Source organism: Chrysoperla carnea, chromosome 2 (genome assembly GCF_905475395.1).
Source record: "Chrysoperla carnea chromosome 2, inChrCarn1.1, whole genome shotgun sequence".
Classification (NCBI taxonomy): Eukaryota; Metazoa; Arthropoda; class Insecta; order Neuroptera; family Chrysopidae; genus Chrysoperla; species Chrysoperla carnea.
Genome location: NC_058338.1, coordinates 47289045 through 47312717, shown reverse-complemented (window position 1 = coordinate 47312717; position 23673 = coordinate 47289045). Strand labels below are relative to the sequence as shown.

Sequence of the window (23673 nt, the reverse complement as noted above, 5' to 3'; positions counted from 1 at the left end):
GCTCCTAAATTTTTCCAGAAACAAAATGACGGAAGCTTTAAGTGTTGAAAAAAGATATTTGATGTTATTTTAAAAATTCGAACTTGTACAGAAAAATGTATCAAACAAATGTAAAATAATAGATGAAATTAACTATCGTAAAAAATAAAGTCAATTATAATACAGGGTGTTTAACAGTTGGTAACCGGAAAAAATAGACTGGCAAGTTTATATTATAGACCCGGAGTATTGTTGTAATTACGAGTTGGTTGGTCTGAGTTTGTCGACTATAGAGGAGTTGGTGGGGTTCTGAAGTTTTAAGCTCTTGCGTTAAAAAATGAGACGCTATTACTGAAATTTTTTTCGATCTGTTTTTTCCGAGTCTATTTTTTCCTAAATCCAAAAAAGACAGAGATCCATTTTAAAATGAAAATTTTCTCATTATTATTTTTTTTGATTCTTTAAGCGTAAATCTGAAAAATTTCTTTGGACGTAGGAGGACTATATAAGTTTGAATATTTAATGTTATTATCTTGTTTGTTAACGTTATAAATCCGTCATTAAGTTGAAAAATCTTATTTTCAGCAATTTTTGATTTCACAATATAGCTACTGTTTTCAAATCAAAACAGTTTCACTTATGTTTAAAAACAAATTCATGCTTTAAAATAATCAGAAAAACTGCCTTTCATCAATTTAAGATAAATTTTGGTTTTTTGATTTTAAATATTCTACGATAAATTCTATCACACATGATCGCATTTACTTTCTGGTATGTAGGTATATACTTTTTTTTATGAAATCTGAAATAAGAGCGCCGCCGTATCAATCAAATCAAAGGTTTTCACTATATTACCTATTTAGGATTCACAATTTGTTTTTCTTGCTCTAGTTGGAATGTTTTTTGTTTCAAGGAATTTTTTTTTTTTTTTTTTTTTTTTTATAAACGATTCAATTGAGTCCTATTTTTAAGAGTTAAGTAATCAAGATAATTTTCAGCTTTATTTGTCCATCTTTTCTTCTACTCTTCTAAAGGAATTGTATTTTAAAGAATTTAAAATTAATTTTAAATAATTAAAAATTAATATAAGAAAATAAATAGTAATAGTAAAAAAGAAAATGTATTAAAAAATTATAAAAACTTTGGAAAATTTAAAGAACATAATGAAAAAAATAAAAAAAAATAAAACAAAAATAAAATGTAATTGTTACAGTTACCTTACGCTCACCTTTCTAAAAACTTTTTAAATGGCTCTCCCCTTAAGTGATTAAATATTTCTTCAATGTAAGGCTGTAATAAATACAAAATAACTGAAAATTAAGTTAAATAATTCAATGTTTTTTTATTTATTTTAATTTAAATTTATTTTTTAAAATAAAAAACTATTCTTGGTGGGAAATTTCTATGATTCTATTTTCCTATCATTTGGAGAATTGATAAAGTTTTTAACTTTGTCTCGAGTATTAAATTTATGGAAATATAGGTTTTCGATTTTCGCACTTCCATTTTTGTATGCCAGCGATTTTAATTAAAAGGAAGTCATTGGCAACACAATACCCAGAAGATTAGATTAGATTAGGTTATATTGGCTGTCCACGAAGGACACACTTAGGCTATAGATGCAATTGTGATACCATATATGTGTTTTACCACCTTTCCGCTGATAATTTCATTTATCAGATCCTCAATTTCAGAGGCTGAGTGTACCTCCTTCCTGCACAAACCATGCACTACACCAGCCCATCACAACTATTAATTAAATTAATTTTGTTGCGACGGCGGGAATCGAGCCTGCTACCCTAACCAACCTCTTTACCAATGAGCTAATAGGATGACCAATACCCAGAAACAAATGGCAAAAAGTTTGTAATATTGTAAGTTTGTAAATATATGTAAAATGTGCTTTTGTTTGCTAAAATAATTAATTATTTTTCAAGTTCTTTTGCTATTCCGATACAATTGTAACATCCTGTATATGTTTTATTCATATATAAATCATTTGTACCAATGTTTAAAAAAAAAATTTATTTGTTTTATAACAACATTGTACCTACGTAATTTTATTAAATAAATACGCGAATTGAATAATTTATTTTGATTAATAAATGGAAACATTATTATTAATATCAAATATCTAAGCAAAATAATTCAATTTTAGTCCAATGAAGTATATCTGACAAGGAAACATTAATGGCTAATGCTTACTCGATTAAAACACGTAGGCCTACAACGGGAATCCCTGATTTAAAATAATTATTAATAAAAGAAGCGTCTAGGCAAAGAAATTTTTTCCAATAGCTCGAAAACTATCAATCCCACGGTCAATATTATTGAAAAAGTATTAAAATCATGATTTTAACAGGCTGCCCAATAAATGGATGGATCTTTAATAAAACTAGCCTCACACGATCTATATTTTGGCCCCACTTGGCCAGTCGCTGAACGCAAATTTTACTCCAATCTTTTGGACAATGAGACGGCCTCTGGCCTGACAATTGGAACTAGAAAACTAAGTATTTAACTGTTATCTAGGAGGTATTTTTGGTCGCTGATTATGAATCTGTCAGATAAATAGATTCTGGCACGTTTTCTGAAAATCGTACTATTTTTGGGACCCAAATTTTTCTCATTTTTTCAAACAAAACATTAATCAAGAGACACAGATGGTCGCTGTTCAATTGTGTTTGTATCAATGGTCGTAACAAAAAATGAGCTTGTGAATAAAAGTAACTGTTATTTCGAACTTCAACTTATTAAAAATAGAAAATTTACCCTCAAACTAACTAAAAAATGGTAAAGATAAGAATGCAAGAGATAGAATGAATAGAATGTCTGAATGTTAAATATTGTTATATTATAATCATGGGAATTTGTAAAGACGCCTTGACGATGAAGAATAACGTTAAAACGAAGGCTACGTATTTTATGAAAGAATAGTTTGTTAATTCAACTTTAAAGTCATTTGAAAATTAAGAATATTAGGTATAAAATTGGTGCATATATTTTGGAATTATTTGTAACAAGTAAAAAAATTGTTCAAATGCGATTTGAGAGTCCGGCGTGTTGTTGTCCGGCAAATTGATTTATTTTTTTATTAGCATAGAATAAAGGCAAAAGAAATTTTTGGTTTGTTTCAAGTTCCAAAAAATTTACACAGATTTTATAAATAAAAGATTATATCATTTCATTCTAGGGAAAAAAATATACATACCTCAAATAAATTAGGCGGTACTTCGTTTTTCATTAAATATTTTTGAACATGTGCTACGGATTCTTTGGAGTAATCCTGTAAAAAATTAATTACCGTGCAAATTTAACAGTTAAAATTTTAAGATTTGTCTAAAATTTAATATAAACTTACGTGCGATCGTGCTAATAATTCTTTCATTATAAAATTATCATAAATTTCTCTTGCTAATTTTCTTTTTTCTTCTGGACATTCCAATTTTTCGTATTGTTTTATCTGAAATTAAAAAATTATTAATTGTAGAGCATAACTTTTTGGACGAAATTATTTTTCACTTTTTTATTTACAAAAATAGTAACTTAATATTATTTAGAAAATTTTTATTTAGAGAGTTTTTTAAAAACGATTTTAAAGTAGAGGGATAAAGATAAAGAATTTTTTGGGGGCATTCTACACAGCGAATAGTTGTATAATCTAAAAGAACAACTTAACGAGTAATGTCTTTTATTTTTTGATATTTGGCTCTGTGACTGACAATTTTTTGTCGAGGCTCCATGTAGGTACTGTAGTAAAGAAGTTGCTCTTTTGCATAGAAAGTTTAAATTAATAAAGACCAATATTGGATCAATAGACAAAACAAAAACATTTTTCGAGTATTCATGTTTTAAGCCTCCCTCCCCCCCAAATCAAATTTTGTTATTTTAGAGATAAGTTATATAGTATAGAATTTTCTTGTAAGAAATAGATTTCCAGTTTTCGGCTAGTCTAGATGTTTAGAGAACCAGTTAACAGGAGAATACACAGAAACAATGTTCGGGAGAGAGTAGGATATTTTAGTGATCCGTTCAATTTTTCACAAAATTAAGAAATAAATGAGAAAATAGTGCAGTAACATCCGAATAATTATTCATTTATAAAGCTGATTGTAGCCTACAACACCCCCCCCCCCTCAAGCTTTTTGAGTGCCTGAGATTGTTGATTATAAATATAATGGTTGTGGGGGTTTAGCCTCCGTTAAACCTAATTATTTGTTAATCTTTATTTTTAACTACATACATATTTACAATTACATTTTGATGTGAGTGGATTCGGTTACTTCGTTCTTATTCAAACGACGACTATGTGATCAATTCTACCGCCCCTTTTAATTGTTAACACTGCCGGTGCCTGGATTCGAACCCGTAACCTAAGTCTTAATAGACAAACCGCTCGGCCATTTAGGCTCTGTTGATTATAAATATTTAGAATTAGTCCAGTAACCACAATGATGTCTCCAGTTTAACGATAAATTGGCAAATTACCCTATATTTAGACTCAGATATTCAATAGTAATAGTACAATAACTAATATTTGAGCAACATATTTGGGTATTTGTTCTAACAATAATATTAAAATTAAAATAAAGCCATGGTCAAAATTTGAATAAAAGAGATAATTTAAAATATAAATAAATTTAAGTTGAATACAAACATAGCGTACGTACATTCATAACAATTCATATGAGTAAGCGTTTTACCATTGATGGAAAAAATATTTAAAAAATAATACAAAAGAATCTGGTGTGAACAGACTCTTAAACCTCTATATATAAAGACTACATCTACTTTCAGAGGTTGGTTGACAAATGCACATCTGATTTTTTTACATTCACATTATTAGGTTTTAGGGTAGGTATCACTACTAGATATTTAGTACCTTCGTTTATGTCTACATATATGAACACGCAAACTTATTTCAAGACTCTTGGATTACCTCACCCCATTTATGTAATTTGGTTGGGGATTTTGTTTTTTAAATAAATAAAATAAAGTTAAAAAACTAAAAGCCAACAAATACAGAATCACGCTCTTAAAAGTATGAAAACAAGAAAATATTTTCATTTGAAATTGTTATGATAAGTTGTGGGCCATATCGAAATTTTTTCTTCGATAGTAACTTTATGTAGCCTATAACCAGCGGACGATCAAGACGCTTTCAACGATACCTTATTTGTAAAATTATGATAAGTAGTTTAGCAGGTAGGAGGAAACAGACGAATATACATGCATTTTAAACTATTTCGTGGTTATAATTTCGTGATAAAGTATAACAATATATATATTTTTGAAAAGTGCCAATTACGTCCTTTCCTTTGATACCTAACACGCTATCATTTAATCGCAATTTGTTTTTCGATCATAGCTTTATGTCGTCTATAGGGCGACATATTAACTTTAATGTGTAGTTACATAGCTATAACCAGCGGACGATCAAGACGCTATTAACGATTCCTCACATTATAATGAGTAGTTTAGAAGACACGAGAGAAACGATGAACATACATACAAACCGCTCAAACACATGACCTTCGTCATAGTATAATCGGGGTAAAAATTATTATTGTTTATAGCGCAGTACCTAAGCAGTTGAACCTTGCATTTCATTAAAATGCAAAACACTTTTGGAGGCGAGTAATAGGTACCCGTAGGTGACCATTAAAAAGACAGAGACTTGCAACTGGTATTCGTAAAGGGCGAATTTGTCGTTTTGGGGCTTATAACTCATGAACTCGTCAAATCTGATGTAGCAAGCAATTCTTCATGTGTGTAGTATGTGTGTTTGCATAGTTGACTTTGATCCACGGGCTGGCCATGCTTTTAATAGGGACGAGTTATTACGGGTCAGTAGGTTTTTTGCCTTTTTGGTTAACTCTGTGATTTCGTTCATTCACTGATCCTTAGAAAATTTGAGAAAAGTTCAAAAAACTTAGATAATATTCTGTTAACGCTAATCATCTTTTCTAAATCATGTTAAAGTGAGACTCACGCTAAACACGCGTTAATGTCCGTATAACCTCATCTTTTTTCTTATTATATAGTAACTTTCTATGTTAACGTATTGGAATTACGTATAGTAATTCTCTTTTGATGTACACTTACTGTTAAAGGTTTTGAAATTCTTTTTTGTTTTTTATTAGCCCGTTTCCTTGCAAAAAGTTAACTTTTACTATCTCAAGACAGTCAAAGTTTACCTAGTTATAGTTAACTCTGACTAGTACATGTTGATCAAATCTCAACATACTTTTCGGTTTTAATAAACTTTTACAGAAAATACTAGTAACAATCGATTTCACCTAGGAAGAGTCAACTCTTACTAGAGGATCAACTTTTTCTATAACATATATTCATAAAATAAAAACTTATATTAAAATCTTCAATCTATTCTTATGTTTATGTCACCGGATTTTAAACTGTTAGTTTATAATAAATCTAGTTATATTGTAAACAGGCGATAGATTGAGAATGAATAATAAGATTTACAATTTAACGTTTTTGTTTTAGTAGAATTAAAAACTTGTACTTAATGGTCTAAGAGTACCACTTAGGCGTCGTTTATAAATCACGTGACGCTGTTAGTAGGAAAGGAAAGATGAAACATATATTTACCATGTTTATCATTGTTTATCAGATGGTTGATTTCCTTGATAGAACTAAAGGTAATTAAAGTTTTATATTTTTTATACCATGCCTATATGTAATAGGCATGGTATAATAAGTTTAGTTCCAAGTTTGTAACGCTTAAAAATATTGATGCTACGCACAAAATTTTGGTATAGGTGTTCATAAAATCACCTAATTAGTCCATTTTCGATTGTCCGTCTGTCCGTCCGTCCGTCTGTCGACACGATAACTCAAAAACGAAAAAAGATATCAAGCTGAAATTTTTACAGCGTACTCAGCACGTAAAAGTGAGGTCGAGTTCGTAAATGAGCCACATAGGTCCATTTGGTCCTGGGTCCGTAGGACCCATCTTGTAAACCGTAAGAGATAAAACAAAAGGTTAAGTGTAAAAAATGTTCCTTATCAAAAAATAAACAACTTTTGTTTGAAACATTTTTTCGTCAACATCAAAGTTTACCCGTGAGGGAGCAAATTAGGCGTAAATTGTATAGTATGTATTATATGGGAATATCAGTTATATTAGTTATGTATGTGTGACATGGATGCATGTGTAATGTGATATAGTAATCAACACTGTCTATGCATGGTATTTCAACAATTAACTCAGTCAATTGTTTGTTTTCACTTGTTCAATTATACTTTTAACTAACTAATTTTACCCTTTCATAATTCTTATCATTTTCTTTGACTCCACTAAAATACTTTTGTAACTTTATGGTAAATTGTAGATTTTCAAAGTAACTATGATTATTTATCACTTTACGTTCCACTTCGAACCCAGACTCCGTTTCACTCACTTCATTATAGAATAATGACTTATTCAATCAATAAGCGCTCATTGTATTTCATTGACTGTAAATCTTATAGTTGGTTAACAATCTATCGTTATTTTACAATCTAACTAGATTTATTATAAACTATCGATTCTTAAAAATCCGGTGACATTAATATTATATGTTTATTATGACATAATTTTTTTTTTTTATAAATCATTTCTTTTTTTATTATTTATTAGATAAAAACATAAAATCTATTTGTACTTTTCTTTTAAGTGCACGATTTATGTTTACGCCATAAGGAGTAATGTTACATTAAATTTTTCTCAAATTCGCGTAATTTCAAAACGTTCAGTGAAAAAGTTCCAAAATTTTGCATGATTCAATATTTCAAGTCTATGTATACTACTGCACAAAATTTCAGAAAAATCGAATTTGAATAATTCTAAGTATGAAACAATCTTAAGATACAAAGTAGTATAGTTCAAAAAGTTCAAATTGTTGAAATATAGAAATACTGGTCGTAAAAATACGTGTGATACCTCGTTGGATTCGGAATGATGTCTAGAAAGTCAGCATTTTTCAGCACATTGCACATAAAAAATTTCAAAGTTATAAACAATTAAATATGACAAAAAAGGTATTTCGTTATTCGCCAATATTTCCTAAAATATTAAAATAATATAAAAGAAAGATTCTATCTTCATTATTTATAATCTTAATTTAACGCTGAAAATATTATTACAAATTAACAAATAAACAATTGTCTAGAAGAACTTTAAGGTAAATTTCCAACGATAATAAATTAGTAATATTTAGAATACACCATAATTTTTTCAAATTTTTAAATTAATATTTAATACCTCGTTTTTGACGATATAACATTAATTTAAAAAAGACGCTAAAAGACCTATTTTCAGCGTTAAACTAAAATTTTAAGTAATGGGAGTCCCGGGAGAAAGATTTTTTATTAGAAATTTCATCCTCTTTAAGAATTTTGAACAAAGCCTAAAACTTTTCTATGAAGAAAACCATGTCTCTATGTCTTACAGTGTCCATTTATAATTGTTGACGATTTTTGGTGGAGGCCCCCTTAAGTAACTGTTTTTTTAATCCTCGTAAATCTACTTGGGACCCCCACACGGAAACCTCGGTTTGGGACGTTCTTTTAAATGTGAAAATCATTGTTCCTAAATGGTAAATGCGGCATTGATCTCTTATCAGTAATGAGCAAAGGTCGAATTTTAAAAGATCACGTAATTCAGATTAATGTCATAGTTGTTGAGTAATTACGTTTACGTAAAGCGTACGGATGGATTGACTACTCTAGACAAAGCGCTATGGATAGACAGATACATAAAAAGTATACAGAAATGAAGTAAAAAAAGCGAACTAATTATACGATTTTATAAACACCTGTACTAAATATTTTTTTATACTAAATATCTTATTAAAGTATACAGGATGGTCTAGATTATAACAGCAGGACTTCAGTAAATACTAGATAACGTTAAAATAATGATAATTTCTCAATACACTTGGAGCCATGAAAGTGTCCTTTTCCATATACAAGGTGTTAATTTTGTAAAAATAAAAATGGAAAACACAGTATGAAATAAGGATCCTCCATGACTTAAAGCTATGGTTATAAAGCTATGTTCCATAACCCAACTGCAAAGAAACATTCTTTTATGTGGTCTTCGAAGGCGATAGATGCGGTGGACGTCATAGTTTTTAACGATACATCGTAAAACGTCAATGCAACATTTCGAATTATTATTTCATTGAAAAAAAAAACTACTTTTTTAAATTGAACATGCCATCCCTATAGCCGTCTTCGTTAGCCTGTATACAGAGGTAAAAACGAAACATAAAAAGAGATGGTACCATCTTCATTCATTTATAAATATTTAATAAAGCTCTCTTCTGCTCACTAAACGATCGTACACATTAAAAGAAGCTCTAAAGTTTACGCTTATAGTATAGTTCAAACATATATTCATTTCTATACGAGAAAGCAGTAGCTTATTCTTACTCTCTTAACTAAGTAGTTTTTAAAATATAAATGATAATATTTAACTGTCAATAATAATATACAGTATGTCTATTGTAAAATCGGAATTTAAGTGCAAAACCTGAACTACAATTTTCGAATTTTAAACATAGTTCTTAGGTGAGCATCATGAATTTTAGACGCACGCAGTTAGTATGCGCCCTAAGGTTACTTTTAATAAGGAGTGTCATATAGGTTAATCAATATATAGTATAAAACAAAGGCGCTTCCATTTCTCTGTCTCTAATCCTTATGTATGATTAGATCTTAAAAACCATGCAGTTTCGATGCGGTTTTTTAAATAGATAGAGCGATTCAAGAAAATGATTTTTATGTATAATACATCCATAATATAGTAGAGTAAGGAGTTGAAAGAGATGTGCTTCAAAAATTTAAAAGGTTGTGCATCGATTAAGGTTAAAAATTGACATGATTTACAACCAGCTTTAAGGATTATTTTTTCTCTATTTTTAACGTTCGTGGAAAGTTGGAGCCAGAAAGTTAATAATCGAATATTTTCAAATATATCCAATTTGGGTATCAAATAAAAGAGCAAAACGTGTACATTACAAAAGTGTAACCCCTATGCAAGGGGTTATAGGGGGAGAAACTTATAGCTAGCATAATTTTGCATATTTTTCTTTTTGATATACGGCTCTAGCATAAAAATTGACTAAGATATGATACTAATAAGATAAGGATAATAAATTTTTTGTATTTTGTGATAATTATTAATTATAAAAATTGTAATGTATTAAAATAAAATACATGTACAAAAAATAAATCTTTTAAGATTGATGTACTTTTCTGTAAAGTTTTATCTTAATGGAGTTATGGCTCATCAAATGAAGAATTTAACGGCCCTATTCACAGATTTTGCCCACTGGTCCTTTTTTCTTTAATCCGCCACTGTGCTCAATAAATATCAATTAATATCAGCTGAGAAACACAGATTGATTCACGGTGCTACTCTATATGACGTATTTCTAGCTCAGGCCCTGAGGTATTTCTAGCTTACGTAACAACAAACAAACTGTATATTATTCACACGTACTTACGTTACGACAAAGGGTAGTTGTTATAAGTGCATCTCTTATATAACTATATATATTTAAAAGTATTTTAGTTAAGTATAGAAGAAATTACCTACAAAAAGCATTATGTATAGAAGAGTTTTTAATAATTAATGCAATGACTCTTTCTTGTTCGAATTCTGTACGGTGAGTGGTGACCGACCGACATGCAATTTCACTAAAGTAAATACGTATAATTATTATTTATGAACATATAAATATATATGTAATGTATATATATATATAATATTATATATTGTAAAAGCTTTCTTATACAACCGAGGAATCACACGAGAAAACTTTTTAAAAGAATTCGAAAATTTATACAAAAAGACACGTTTATTTTGTCAATTTGGAATTAGGGCAATTGCCAGATTCAAAATGATGTCCCAATTCGAATGTAATTTTCAAAACTTTTTAATTTATGTATATCTAAAAATATATCTAATAAAGCATTTGACCTGAGAATCGACTCCGCGCCAGTAGAATTTTAAGGGTGTATATCAAATGTTTGCCTGAGTGTACTCAAAAAAGTCATATTCTTGTGCTTTTTCGATTTACTCCCATGTAGGCCAGTATGTACATACTGGCCTACATATTTCATGAGCCGTTTTCTCAGACCTACGTCAGTTCAACGACGATATGTTTTATTATGCTAACGCCCCAATTTCCAAAGTTTTCGTAAATAAAAATGTTTTAGGTTACACTAAAATAAAGCCACTCGTGAAGTTTTGTGAGTGTGTTAGTCTCGAAGTCATACATCCTCTGTACTGTAGACTTTAATGTTCTAGTCGCACTTCTTACTCCTGTTCAATTTGCCTCGATAGTGGTGTAAATAGATCAAAACGACCCTTCGTTACTACAACCCCAAAAGTAAAAACCTGATCTACTAGTCCCACCCTACCGAATTATATTTATTTTTATTATGAAAAAAATATTTAAGCGTAGTATTTTCGAGCAATCCTAAAATGTCAACTTCATAATTAAATGTTTTATAGAATTACATTTATTGTGTTGTCGTTACATCAATTGTGTCCTTTTAACATCTTCTACGAAATTAAATGATGTAACTATCTAAAGTATATAAATTAATATGTCTATCCAGATATTTGATAATTTATCGTCTTATTATTTGTTCACAGTAAAATTGACCATAACGATTTCAAAGAAAATACATTAGGATTATTCTAAAAAATTCTGATACCTTACCTTATAAACGGCAATAATTATATACGACATTATCGGCTAGCGTTGCCAAATTTTTGTAAAGTAATTTTTTTATAAACGTTAGAAAAATATATTGATAGAATTAAAAAATTATTTATTTATCTAAAAATTTATTTTAGCTAAAATTTAAAACGTATATATTCACTTAAACCTTAGTAGAATATTTTGGGTGCCCTTTATGTTGGCAACCACATTGGATTCAATACAAATAAGACTTTATTATATTATAAAATTGATATATTTTTCTTGTAATATTTTTATTGAAAGCAGCCAATTGTAAGAATTATTTAAAAACAAATAATGAGGAACAGGCTTAGATATTTATTGGATTTAATATAATATTTAGAAGGATGTAGTTTGGAAAAGGTGAGGTTAAGCAAAGATTACCAAGTTACAAAAGTTACTCCAGCTCCACGGCTCCAAGGAGAGGGTCCCAGAGGAGAGTTATATCAAACCTAGGACCTTGTTGATATAAACCCTGATACGAAGTTTCACTGCTGTCCCCTAAGCCTCTCCCTAGAAAATCCCATTTTCCTGTATTTGGAAAGGTTTTCCCTAGGGTGTGGGTCTTCTCGAATTTTCTCGGATATGTGGCTTATACCTATCTTAGGAACACTTTAAGGTCTAGCCTTGTGCCAAGTTTAATCGAAATCGATAGAGCCGTTTTTGAGAAAACCCCAAAAATCCGGTTTTGGCCTAGAGGGAAAAAATGAAAAAATCGTCTGGAATTATGACCAAACTGAACCTATGTACCGAGTTTGAGAAAAATCGGTTGAAAATTGAAGTCTCCAGCTTACTAACAGACATACCGACATACCGACGGACGCAACATTTTTTAAAAACCACTTTTTTGAAATCAGGGACCCTCAAAACGTGTATTTCCGTTGAAACCCCGATATCGATTTTTTTTTTTCGATCACAATACTTTAAATATAATAAAGTAAAAATAAAATACGCTTCAATGTAAATAAGGTTGGTATACCCGTATACTTTATTTTAATGTTTATTTACGATTTGTAATTCAATATTTTACACAGAAATATCTAATTTCTACGAATCGTTTCTGTAAAAACTGAGAAACTGTGTGTTAGTTTACTGTGATGTTCTTATTGAGAATTCGATATTACTACGAAAATGCATAATATTTATATTTAACAAGATATCACCCCCAATTGTCAAATCCTTAATACTTACTCATCTTACATACGAACTCTCAATCCTCTAGATAAATTCGGAGGGTCTGTGGAGGTATGTCAATCCTTAAAGCCCGCGAAAATCATGCTTTTGTGTTATATAAAAACGGGACGTTAACACCCCCAAAAACCACAACCTACGTACTAATTTTCAAACCTCTAACTCAATTTGTTGAGCCCGTGGCGGTGAAAGTCTTAAAAACCGCTAAAAACAGGTTTTTTTGCTATAAAAGTGGAGGGAACTAGGTCTAGAAAGTAGACAACTCTCAAAAGGCACATATTAGACTTTCCTCTGGGAATCCCCTACAAATTTCTGAAATGAGCCCCCGCTTTTTTAACATTGATCCGCTTAGTAAACAACCCTAAATATCGAGATTCGTATTATTATTTTCTTTATTGATTTGAAAATGGTTTATAACGATACATAAATGAAAATTAAATTTAAAACACAAAATATCGGAAAGACTCGTATTTATGTTTTAAGGACGTATAAGGGTTGTTTTTGGGGTCGCTTTTCTCTAATATTTAGTCAAAATATTTAATTTGTTATTTTCTCCACCACTTTTAGCCCACATAAGTAGACCTCCTAAATAAATAATACCATTTTTTGAAAATTTTTGTCATTTAAGGCATCTCAGGCGGTTTTTAAAGTCGCTGATCCCAAATCTCGACCTCTTTTAGCTTGCAAAAGTAGACCGCCGCAACAAAAAATATAATTTTTTTGAAAATTTAAGCCTTTTTTAAGCATGGAAGTGGTATCATTTATTAGGGGGTCTACTAATGTAAGTTCAAAGAGAGAGGAGTAGGAAGGATAAAAATTGAATCAATTTGATCATAAATTCGAAATCAGCGACCATCAAAACTCCCTTACATGCGTCGAGGGTGAAATTTCCAAAAAAATGGTATTTTTTTCGGGGTCTACGTATGTAAGCTAAAAGAGGGGGTGGAGTTGAATCATTTGATCATAAATTCAAGATTAGCAATTTGAAAAACTCCCTTACATGCCTTAAAAAAAATAGTACCATTTATTAAGGGGGTCTACTTGTGTGGGCTAAAAGAAGGGGAGAGGTAACAAATTAAACATTTGATTGAAAATTCGAGATCAACGATCTCAAAAACCCTTTTATACGTCATTGTATTAATTTGCAAATGATCTTTATCATTTTGAGAGTCTTTTCGACCCCCGAAAGGGAGGGGGAGAACATAAAGAAGTTTATTTATAAAAATATCTTAAATTCCTGGTTGCTTTAGCATTTTGACCTTTTTAAAATATTAAAAAAGTTTTTTGATTTACTTTACGATATAAAACTCCTTCACCGCAATGGCGTGGGGGTTAAAACTAAAAAGTTTCACTTTAAATCATATAAACCACCCTATATTATTATAATTATTATTATAATATACCTACCACCCTATTATATATAGAGCCAATATAGGTGAAAACGGAATAAATTATTTTTCTCGGTAAATTTCCTCGCATAATTTGAACATGTCTCAAGGAAAATTTTATGTCTAATCATAAAAGAAAAAATGTTACAAAAAGAAAATAATAAGAATAATATAAAAAATTTAATGTCTTTGTCATACATAGTTAGTGAGTCAACCAACTTGTTCGTTAGGATGCTGGTTGTAGTTTGTTAGTTGATATACAAACATTCAATTAAGGATACCTCATTACTTCATATTATTATAGTAACAGCATAGTTTTTAGGGTAGACATGCTTAAAAGGGATATATCGGATGAATATGAATAAACGGTCACTAATCTCGGGAGTGTATGGTATACACATTGGCAGAAAACCAAGTATTCAGAACGTAGCTCCAGGTATAATGAACCTTGGCGCAGTTTTGGATATGTCGTGAATCTATTTTCAAACCAAAATTGTTGGCATTTATACATATCTCTGTGTCACAAAAAATGCACGGATTACATATAACGGGTGATTTTTTAACTATTTTCCTTTTGGCAACACTGATTTTGACAGCTCACGCACGTTTCGTGTTTTGTTTGTATCACTGTCAAACATCTTCAGTTTGGTCTATAATTTAACCATGAATCGTTACAAACGAACAACGCTTGCAAATCATTGAATTTTATTATCAAAATGCGAGCTCTGTTAAATAAGTTCATCACCCGCTTCTTCCATTTTATGGTCAGTTTAATCGACCCACTGAACTGGCTATTCGATAAGGCTGAGATTGTTTTGCAAGACTAAGATTAATACTCCTATCTGCGATACCAAGACTTTATTCTGCAAGACCAAACTAAAACTGATAATGCAAGTCCAATACCAAGATACAATCGTCAAGATCAAGATACCTATGGTCTTGATCTTCTTACTTGCTCAACATAACAAGTGAAATTTACAAAATTTCAAAAACCACCGACAAACTTTTCGGATACGGAATCCTAAGCTCGCACTTCAAGTTGCTATCTTTGTTCTGCACCGAAAGATTTAAATTTGAGATCTGTGCAAAACCTTTATTTTATTAACCCCCGAACTAATAAAAAAGGGATGTTATAAGTTGACCGCTATGTGTGTGTGTGTGTCTGTCTGTCTGTGGCATCGTAGCGCCCAAACGGATGAACCGATTTTGATTTTTTTGGTTTCGTTTGAAAGGTAATTTAATGGAGAGTGTTCTTAGCTATGCGTGTCACATGCGAGTTTAAGGTTCCGTACCAGAAAAAACTAAAAAATTGTCGATGATCTTCAAAATTGGTTCAGTTTAGAAAAAGCTTTAAGAAAAACGGTAATTTAATGAAGAGTCTTCTTAGATATGTTTCAAGTGCGAGTTTAGGGTTCCATACCCCAAAAATTTGTCGGGGGTTTTTTAAATTTTGTAAATTTCACTTGTAAGTATTTGGGATCTGTGCAAAACCTTTAAATATATAAGTCTGATTGAAAATTTTATTTGATACATCGGGTACCGAGTGAGAAAATTATATTTAATATACTGTTAACTTAGTTTTATTTACTAAAGTTTTATTTACATGAAGAAAAAAAAATTGATAAGTATAAAGAAAAAAGAAAAACACTTGACAAACATGATCTTTTTTATGTTTTGTTAAAAGAACTAATGCTTTTTAAAGTAAGTATCTTTCCAATTTCATTCATAATTATAAAATAAAGGGAACAAAAATATATGAATCGATAAGGTTGTTTCAGTATGCAGTGTTATTACACTCGCCTTATCTCTCGTTTCAATCACGATATTTTGTTATCAATTTTAATTAGAATGACACGATCGATGTGGTGCGATGTCAATGGTGAAAAAAAAAAACACCATGGGTTGCTGACTGAGTTGCTGTTATACTATCATCAATTACTAACTTTCGAGCAGAAAGTTATTGTTTTCACCACGAAAATCGTAATTAACGTTTTGAAGGAAATATGTTTGTTGAAATGTATCGGGAAATGTATATGTAAGCCTTGGCTCACGGCTTTTTAGTGAAATTTTTATTGATTTTTCTTAGTGCTTATTTTATGTAGTGATGAGCGGGACCAAGATCAAAACCGAGACTGAATTTGACTATCTTTGTTTAATGAATTTAGTGTATTGTGTTAGCATCTTTGTTTTACTCATTGGTCTTGGTCTTGCAAGTCTTGTATGGTCATACATATGTGTAAGAGCAAGATCAAAGTATACTAGACAGTAGCAGTTAATTACAACAGGACCGAGACCAATGCGTAAGAGAGTAAGGCACAGAACAAAGTACAAAGTACAAGTCTAAGTGTGTAAGATAAAGACAATCAAAATAGCCTTGTTTTGATCTTGGTGCTCATCACTAATTTCATGCCCTTACAAATTTGAAAAATCTTCACTGCAATTCATGTCCAATTTTCAAAGGTACATTATATCGTGAGATTCTAGGTACACTTTTTCCACCTTTACTTCCTCAAAATTTAACATTATGTTTAAAACTAGAATAATGCATAATATACAGAGTGGAATATTTTAGTCTATTATGATTCATAACTCGTTTTGTAGTTAACCAATCAAAAATAACTGTAACAAAAGTTGCAGAGTTTTATGGAGCAAAAAAAGGTAAGAGATAGAATAACACTTTAAATTAGAAAGTTGATCCTCATTAAGAAATTAACATTTTTTTCGAAAATCGTTATTTTTCAAAAAAGCTGCGACTTTAAAATATGTCATTATTGAATTTAATCGCAAGAAAATACGATAGCTTTAGAAAATATTGTTTGGCAAAAGTTATCAAAGACATTACAGGTCATTCGTCTATGTTAATAAATTTTAAGCTCAAGTAAATTTTTAAAATCATTTAAACATCAAGATCAAATGACCTTGAAAATAGAATTTTAGATCAAATTATAGACATCGGCGGATGACCTCTATTGCCCCAGAAAAATTTGGCTGAAGCATTTTTCTGTTTTACAATTTACAATATTAGATTAAACATTTTTTTAAGTTTTCAATTTTCGATTTATAAAGAAACATTCCTAACATACTGCTTGTGAGACGAATAATTAGAATTCTCTTTTGTTAATATTATAAACCATATGAAGTTATGAAAACCTTGGTAACAACATTGATATTTTATTCTCATGCCTATCGAATGTACAAAAAAAATTTCATTCAAATCGGCTAAGCCGTTTCGCAGGTGTTAACACAAACACCGTGATACGAGATTTTTAAATATTACAAGAAATTTAGGAATGTAATATATTTGACTATAACATTAACGTATCATTTATCAACGCATTCATAAAATTACTCAATCATAAAACTGATCTAACAACTAGAGAGAATATTTACCACCGCGTATATATATTATTTTTGGATGAGGTAGGATTGAATGCTTTCTTTCTATAAAATACAACAAACTTCAGTAAAAATGGGTTAAGTGTGTGTTGTTGAACTTTCACACCATTGAAAGCTTTTTAAGGGCAAACACAAAAAAACAACTTTCAACAAATTCATATTTGAAAAAAATAAATAACAAAAAAGTTTCGCATTTTTGGGTTATAGTTTTTTCTAATCAAAATATATATTTAAAGACTAAAATTGCCTTGCATGAGTAAAATTGCATACCCCAGCTTTATACCTGCTGAATAAAACCAGTAAATATGTTAAGTGGGCTTAAATTGTCAAGGAACTTCGTTACTTGTCATTTGTAATTTTGAAAATGTTTCGATTAATATTAATTGAAAGTTACAATTTATTCTGTAAACTTTAATTATACGTATATACAGTGTGTCGCATTTAAGATGAAGACACTCTCATATTTTTGTTATTTATAGGAATATTGATTTGAAATTTTGTAGTCATACAGGTTGATGGATCATATTTTTTAAGATACTTACATATTGGCAAATAGGGCCGGTTCTTAAAATTTTGTCTAGGGTCAGAGATGGTTAGATATATCGAAAAAAACTATTAGAAAAAGTACATAAGCTTATGAATCAAATGTACATTTGACTTCTTTTAAAAATACGAATCCTGTATATAATAACATAATTTTATTCCCTAAGACAAAACAAAATTAACTCAAACAATTAATCATTGAACATTTCTTAGCACAACCAATGAAAAAGGTTTCTTTTTTATCAATATAATGAATAGATCACTTTTGGTTGATATTCGTTTGAAAAATATCTGATTCTCAGTACTAAATATCTTCGTAAGTAACAAATGTTAAACAAATAAATAGGGGCGTAATAACAGAAAATAACTTACTTCTTCATAAAATCTTAATTGAGGTATTGGATCTTCGCTAACATTTTCACAAAAGTCTTTAAATAATAGGTAACCTGAAACAAACAATTTAAACAAACTATTATAATTTATCTTGTAATAGAAGTAAAATTTTAACAAACATGAAAAACTATTGTAATTTCACACAGAAAAAATCAAATATTCAACAGGATGTACTAAAAGTATGGGTACAGCTTAGCAATTTGTCAGTATATCGAAAAATGATCTGTATAAAAAATTGCTTTCAATAATACAAAGCATCACATGTTTCAAATAAAAGTTTTTTTGAAAGAAAACCAATCTGTTATAAAAAATTTGGGTTTCTTAATTAAGTAAATTTCACCATGACAATAATCGCCAAAATCATATTATCTTGGGTCTCCATGTTGTGCCTTATAATATCCGTAAGAAATTTTATAAATTAATTTTTCTTATAAAAATGGCCAAATTCCGAAGATTATTCTTAGAAAACGGTGATCGGAGACACATTAGATTATCATTTTTTGTTACATTTATTTAATGTTATTCAGTGAATTTAGGAAAGATGTGGTATAATCCAAAAAAAGCAAAAGCAATACATTACTAACATTTTAAATTTAGATTATGTAAACGAAAAAATGGCATTCCAACAATGATACTGTTATCAAAGAATTGGGAGTCTTGAATTGGGGCAGAACCATAATAATTTTTGAGCATCTGAGATGAAAATTATATGGAATTAGTTTTAACAATTACATGGCAATAAAAATGTAATTTATAATAATTCAACTTGCGTATACATGGGACATATATAAATTTATAATTTGATATAAAAGAACGGTATAAGATATCAACATGATTTCTTTAAATTTTAGACATTTGACAGGGATCATGGAATTTTTATTTAAAAAACATTTTGTGTCAGAGAACACCTCGTAGAGATAATACTATTTTCTTTTGTAAAAAATATAGTCCATCTATTTACATACCACAAAAACCACATGTATAAACTGTAAATTTTTGTGGATGTAAACATGATTAATAAACAGTATTCTTGAAGTCAAAGCGGAAATTTTGCTTATGTAAGCCATTTAACAAAATGAATTTCATCGATTTTTTAATAAAATAATAAATTTGCTTGAACAAAGAAATTGCCGCATTTGAAGTGTAAAAATTCCACGGTAATCCCCAGTACCTCTCTACGATAAATACACATGTTAATGTATAAGGATCGTATATTTGAAAATGGAAAACCTTCTTATATGTATGCGGTTTATTTACATTAAATCATTTTAAAATTAATTAATCTTATAAAATAATATATATATACCAATTTAAAAATGAACAATTCTTAACTAATCATCCTTTACTATATTTTTAAATATAAACTTAATTATATATTTTGGTATACGTAATAATTATATTTTAATTTTTCTGTGTTTTGTCTGCCTTAAATATTTCATCGAGTAACTAACAACATACTAATGTTTGACTTATTCTAAAATTATAAGAAAAATGGAAATAAGCCTACTAAAAAATATAGACAGAAATGAATTTATAAAACAGACATGTGTCCGTCTAAGCTAGAAGAAGAACAGTTTCTATAAACTACAAACCTAACGATCTAGCAATAGACTTAACGACTAAAACATTACTAATCAATAATTTTAAATAACTTTTCCGTTCAAAAATCCAATATAGTCATCAAAAGTATTAAAGAAAAATTTAAAAAACACGAATTTGAAACTTCGATAGCTTATTTGAAAACATTTATTTTCTAGTTTTGGACTGTATTGCTCAAAAATTGTTATCATTCCTTGCCCCTCTGTATCGAAGGTTGAAAGCGTGAGCATTTTCCCCCCTAAATTTGATATAAAGTTAAGAAGTGTACACTGAAAAAAAAATTTTAATGCCAACCGATATGAGGTTGTCTCAACCTCATCGCGAGATCATAAATGCCGAATGGTGCCACGAATGTGATACAACTACCATACCGGGTTGAGTAGTGAAGTTGACACAAACGCATGAGTTGTTTGTATGAAAGTAATATACTGTCTAACAAATTTCAAATAATGTTGTTTTGAAAAATATTAATATTATAACAATATACTGATGTGATTGTCACAACTACAAGAATAGGTAAAAAAGATAAAAGGTTTATATCTGATAAGTTTATTTAAAAAAAAATTAAATTCTTCAAGTCGGATTAGAACCAGGTATATATGGATTATTATTGATTTTAGTGTTCTAAGACTAAAGCTTAACCAACTGCGCTATCTATAAATAAAAAAATATAGAAAATGTTATAAAAATGATCAATAATTTTTATTTCAAACTCTCTGTGTGATTGTTGTTAACTGGTAACAACAATCTTCATGAAGTTGCCTCAATCACATATGTGGCCTAGATATGATAGATATGTTTTCGTACTAACCTAATTCTATATTTAAAGCAAACGTTAAGATATGTTATTTTAATTTGTATATTCGCTTTATTTACACGATTATATATTCCAACTAAGTACAATTTTATTTTCCATCAATAAAATGCATGACTTTAAACTAAAATCAACCTCTTTCATAGAAGTAATGATTTTGTTTATTTAACTTCAATGATTTTGTATCAATGAATTCATCTTTTTAGATGCTGTTATTGCAATAAGATCCTGTGTGAGTGACAAACGGATATATTTTTTCTTCGTTTGAACCATTACATTAACAGAATAGAGATAAAAAGGGAAAATCGAAACAAAGATGTTCGAAAAAAAGCCAAGGGCGATTTTCGGGGACTTTGAATACGTCGTAAGAGATGAAATACACAAAATTTTGATTTGAAAAATAAATTCTTGAAAATATTGCTAGGTCTCGTCCAGTAGCTCTTATGAAAAACGTTATTCACACGAAGATTTCTCAAATTTTTCCCTCTAAGAAGCTACGAAATGGAGGACCATGAACTGCCAACTGCCATCATACTACGGTTTATTAGAGATAATTCTTGACATTAATGTTTTACGAACTTTCATTACATAATTCCCACACGAGTGTTTTTAAAATAATAACAACATACAAAGAACGCCCCCCATTTTTTTTATGATAAAATAATAATATAAAAAAAAAAATTTTGATACATACCCAACACTTGATTAAATATCTTATCAAAGTTCACTTCTTGCTTCTTTTCCAAATATTTATGCATTACACTACGTACACTGTAACAAAAGATAAAAATGAATTAAAATTTTATTTCTTAGTTTTTTTTTCATGTCTTGTAATATAGTTATAATTTTATAAGAAAGAAGGTGAAGATATGTTTTTATTAAATCAATATTAAATTAAAACAAGTGAAAAAAAAAAATTCACTGAGTTAATTGTTGAAATATCATGTATAGACAGTGTTGCTGATTCTATCACATTACACATACATACATGTCACACATACATAACTGATATTCCCATATATAATACATACTATACAATTTGCGCATAATTTGCACGCTCACAGATAAACAGTGATGTTTACGAAAAAATGTTTCAAACAAAATTTGTTTATTGTTTGATAAGGAACATTTTTTTTATATTTAAACTTTTTGTTCTATCTCTAACGGTTTACAAGATGGGTCCTAGAGACCCAAGACCCATTTGACCTATGTTGCTCATTTACGAACTCGACCTCACTTTTTACGATCTGGGTACGCTCTAAAATTTCAGCTTGATATCTTTTTTCGTTTTTGAGTTATCGTGTTGACAGACGGGCGGACAACTGAAAATGGACTAATAAGGTGATTTTATGAACACCTATACCAAAATTTTATTTGCAGTATCCAAATTTTTAAGCGTTACAAAGTTGGGACTAAACTTAGTATACCTTGTATATTACATATAATAGGTTGGCTGATAAGTCCCCGGTCTGACACATAAATGGCGTCGCTAGTATTAAATGCATATTATTTTTATATAGTACCAACCTTCAAATGATTCGTGTCAAAATTTGACGTCTGTAAGTCAATTAGTTTGTGAGATAGAGCGTCTTTTGTGAAGCAACTTTTGTTATTGTGAAAAAAATGGAAAAAAAGGAATTTCGTGTTTTGATAAAATACTGTTTTCTGAAGGGAAAAAATACAGTGGAAGCAAAAACTTGGCTTGATAATGAGTTTCCGGACTCTGTATTTTTTCCCTTCAGAAAACAGTATTTTATTAAAACACGAAATTCCATTTTTTCCATTTTTTTCACAATAACAAAAGTTGCTTCACAAAAGACGCTCTATCTCACAAACTAATTGACTTACAGACGTCAAATTTTGACACGAATCATTTGAAGGTTGGTACTATATAAAAATAATATGCATTTAATACTAGCGACGCCATTTATGTGTCAGACCGGACACTTATCAGCCAACCTGTTATACATGGTATAAAAAGTAATTTTCTTGAAAAATATTTAATCAATATAGTAGGGGAGCCCAAGAGGGGATTTGGGTAGTAACGCGAGCGCGTCAAATTTAAATACGTGAGATTTTTTGAAACTTCCTAGAGCAGAAGATCAGATTTGTAAAGAAAGACGATCAGATCAGGAGAAATCGATAGATGAATTAACTCTAGCGCATCAGATGAAGATATGGTGGGCTACTTAAAGCTTTCTATACATGAAATAATTTTTCAAATAGGTTAAATACTTAGTACCTACACCTATATCTTCAAGAATGCGGCCTAGTTCATATCCTGCGTTGCTTTCACCTTTCGAAAGGAACACCTATTTTGCGTGATTGATATTTTTACCTTCTTTAAGGAAAAATTTTCACAAACTTTGAATGTCGTATTTATTTATTTATATCTATATATAGCCGGAAAAACAAGCTTCTAGCTTTAAAAATGACGTCATTTCCATTCAATCTCGTATCCTGTATTTCAACCTCTTACGTGCACAAAAAAGCCTCAGTTTATACTCTCATATAAACATTTTCCACCGGCTCCCACAAAAATCAACTTGGTTTTTTTCGGTTTTATTTCCTCGATTATCTATAAATATATAGGAGACTTTCTATAGATATA

General features: G+C 29.7%; 1 protein-coding gene across 1 annotated transcript in view; it reads right to left on the bottom strand.

The window, feature by feature from the left end:
• LOC123294266 (G protein-coupled receptor kinase 1) overlaps window positions 1-23673 on the bottom strand; it is a 67931-nt gene that overhangs the window by 9385 nt on the left and 34873 nt on the right. Inside the window, exons 2-6 of the mRNA XM_044875390.1 lie at window positions 21757-21833; window positions 18629-18702; window positions 3341-3442; window positions 3191-3265; window positions 1208-1269 (exon numbers count right to left, since the gene is read on the bottom strand). Of these exons, the coding sequence (XP_044731325.1) occupies window positions 1208-1269; window positions 3191-3265; window positions 3341-3442; window positions 18629-18702; window positions 21757-21833 (390 nt within the window). The remainder of the gene's footprint in view (window positions 1-1207; window positions 1270-3190; window positions 3266-3340; window positions 3443-18628; window positions 18703-21756; window positions 21834-23673) is intronic.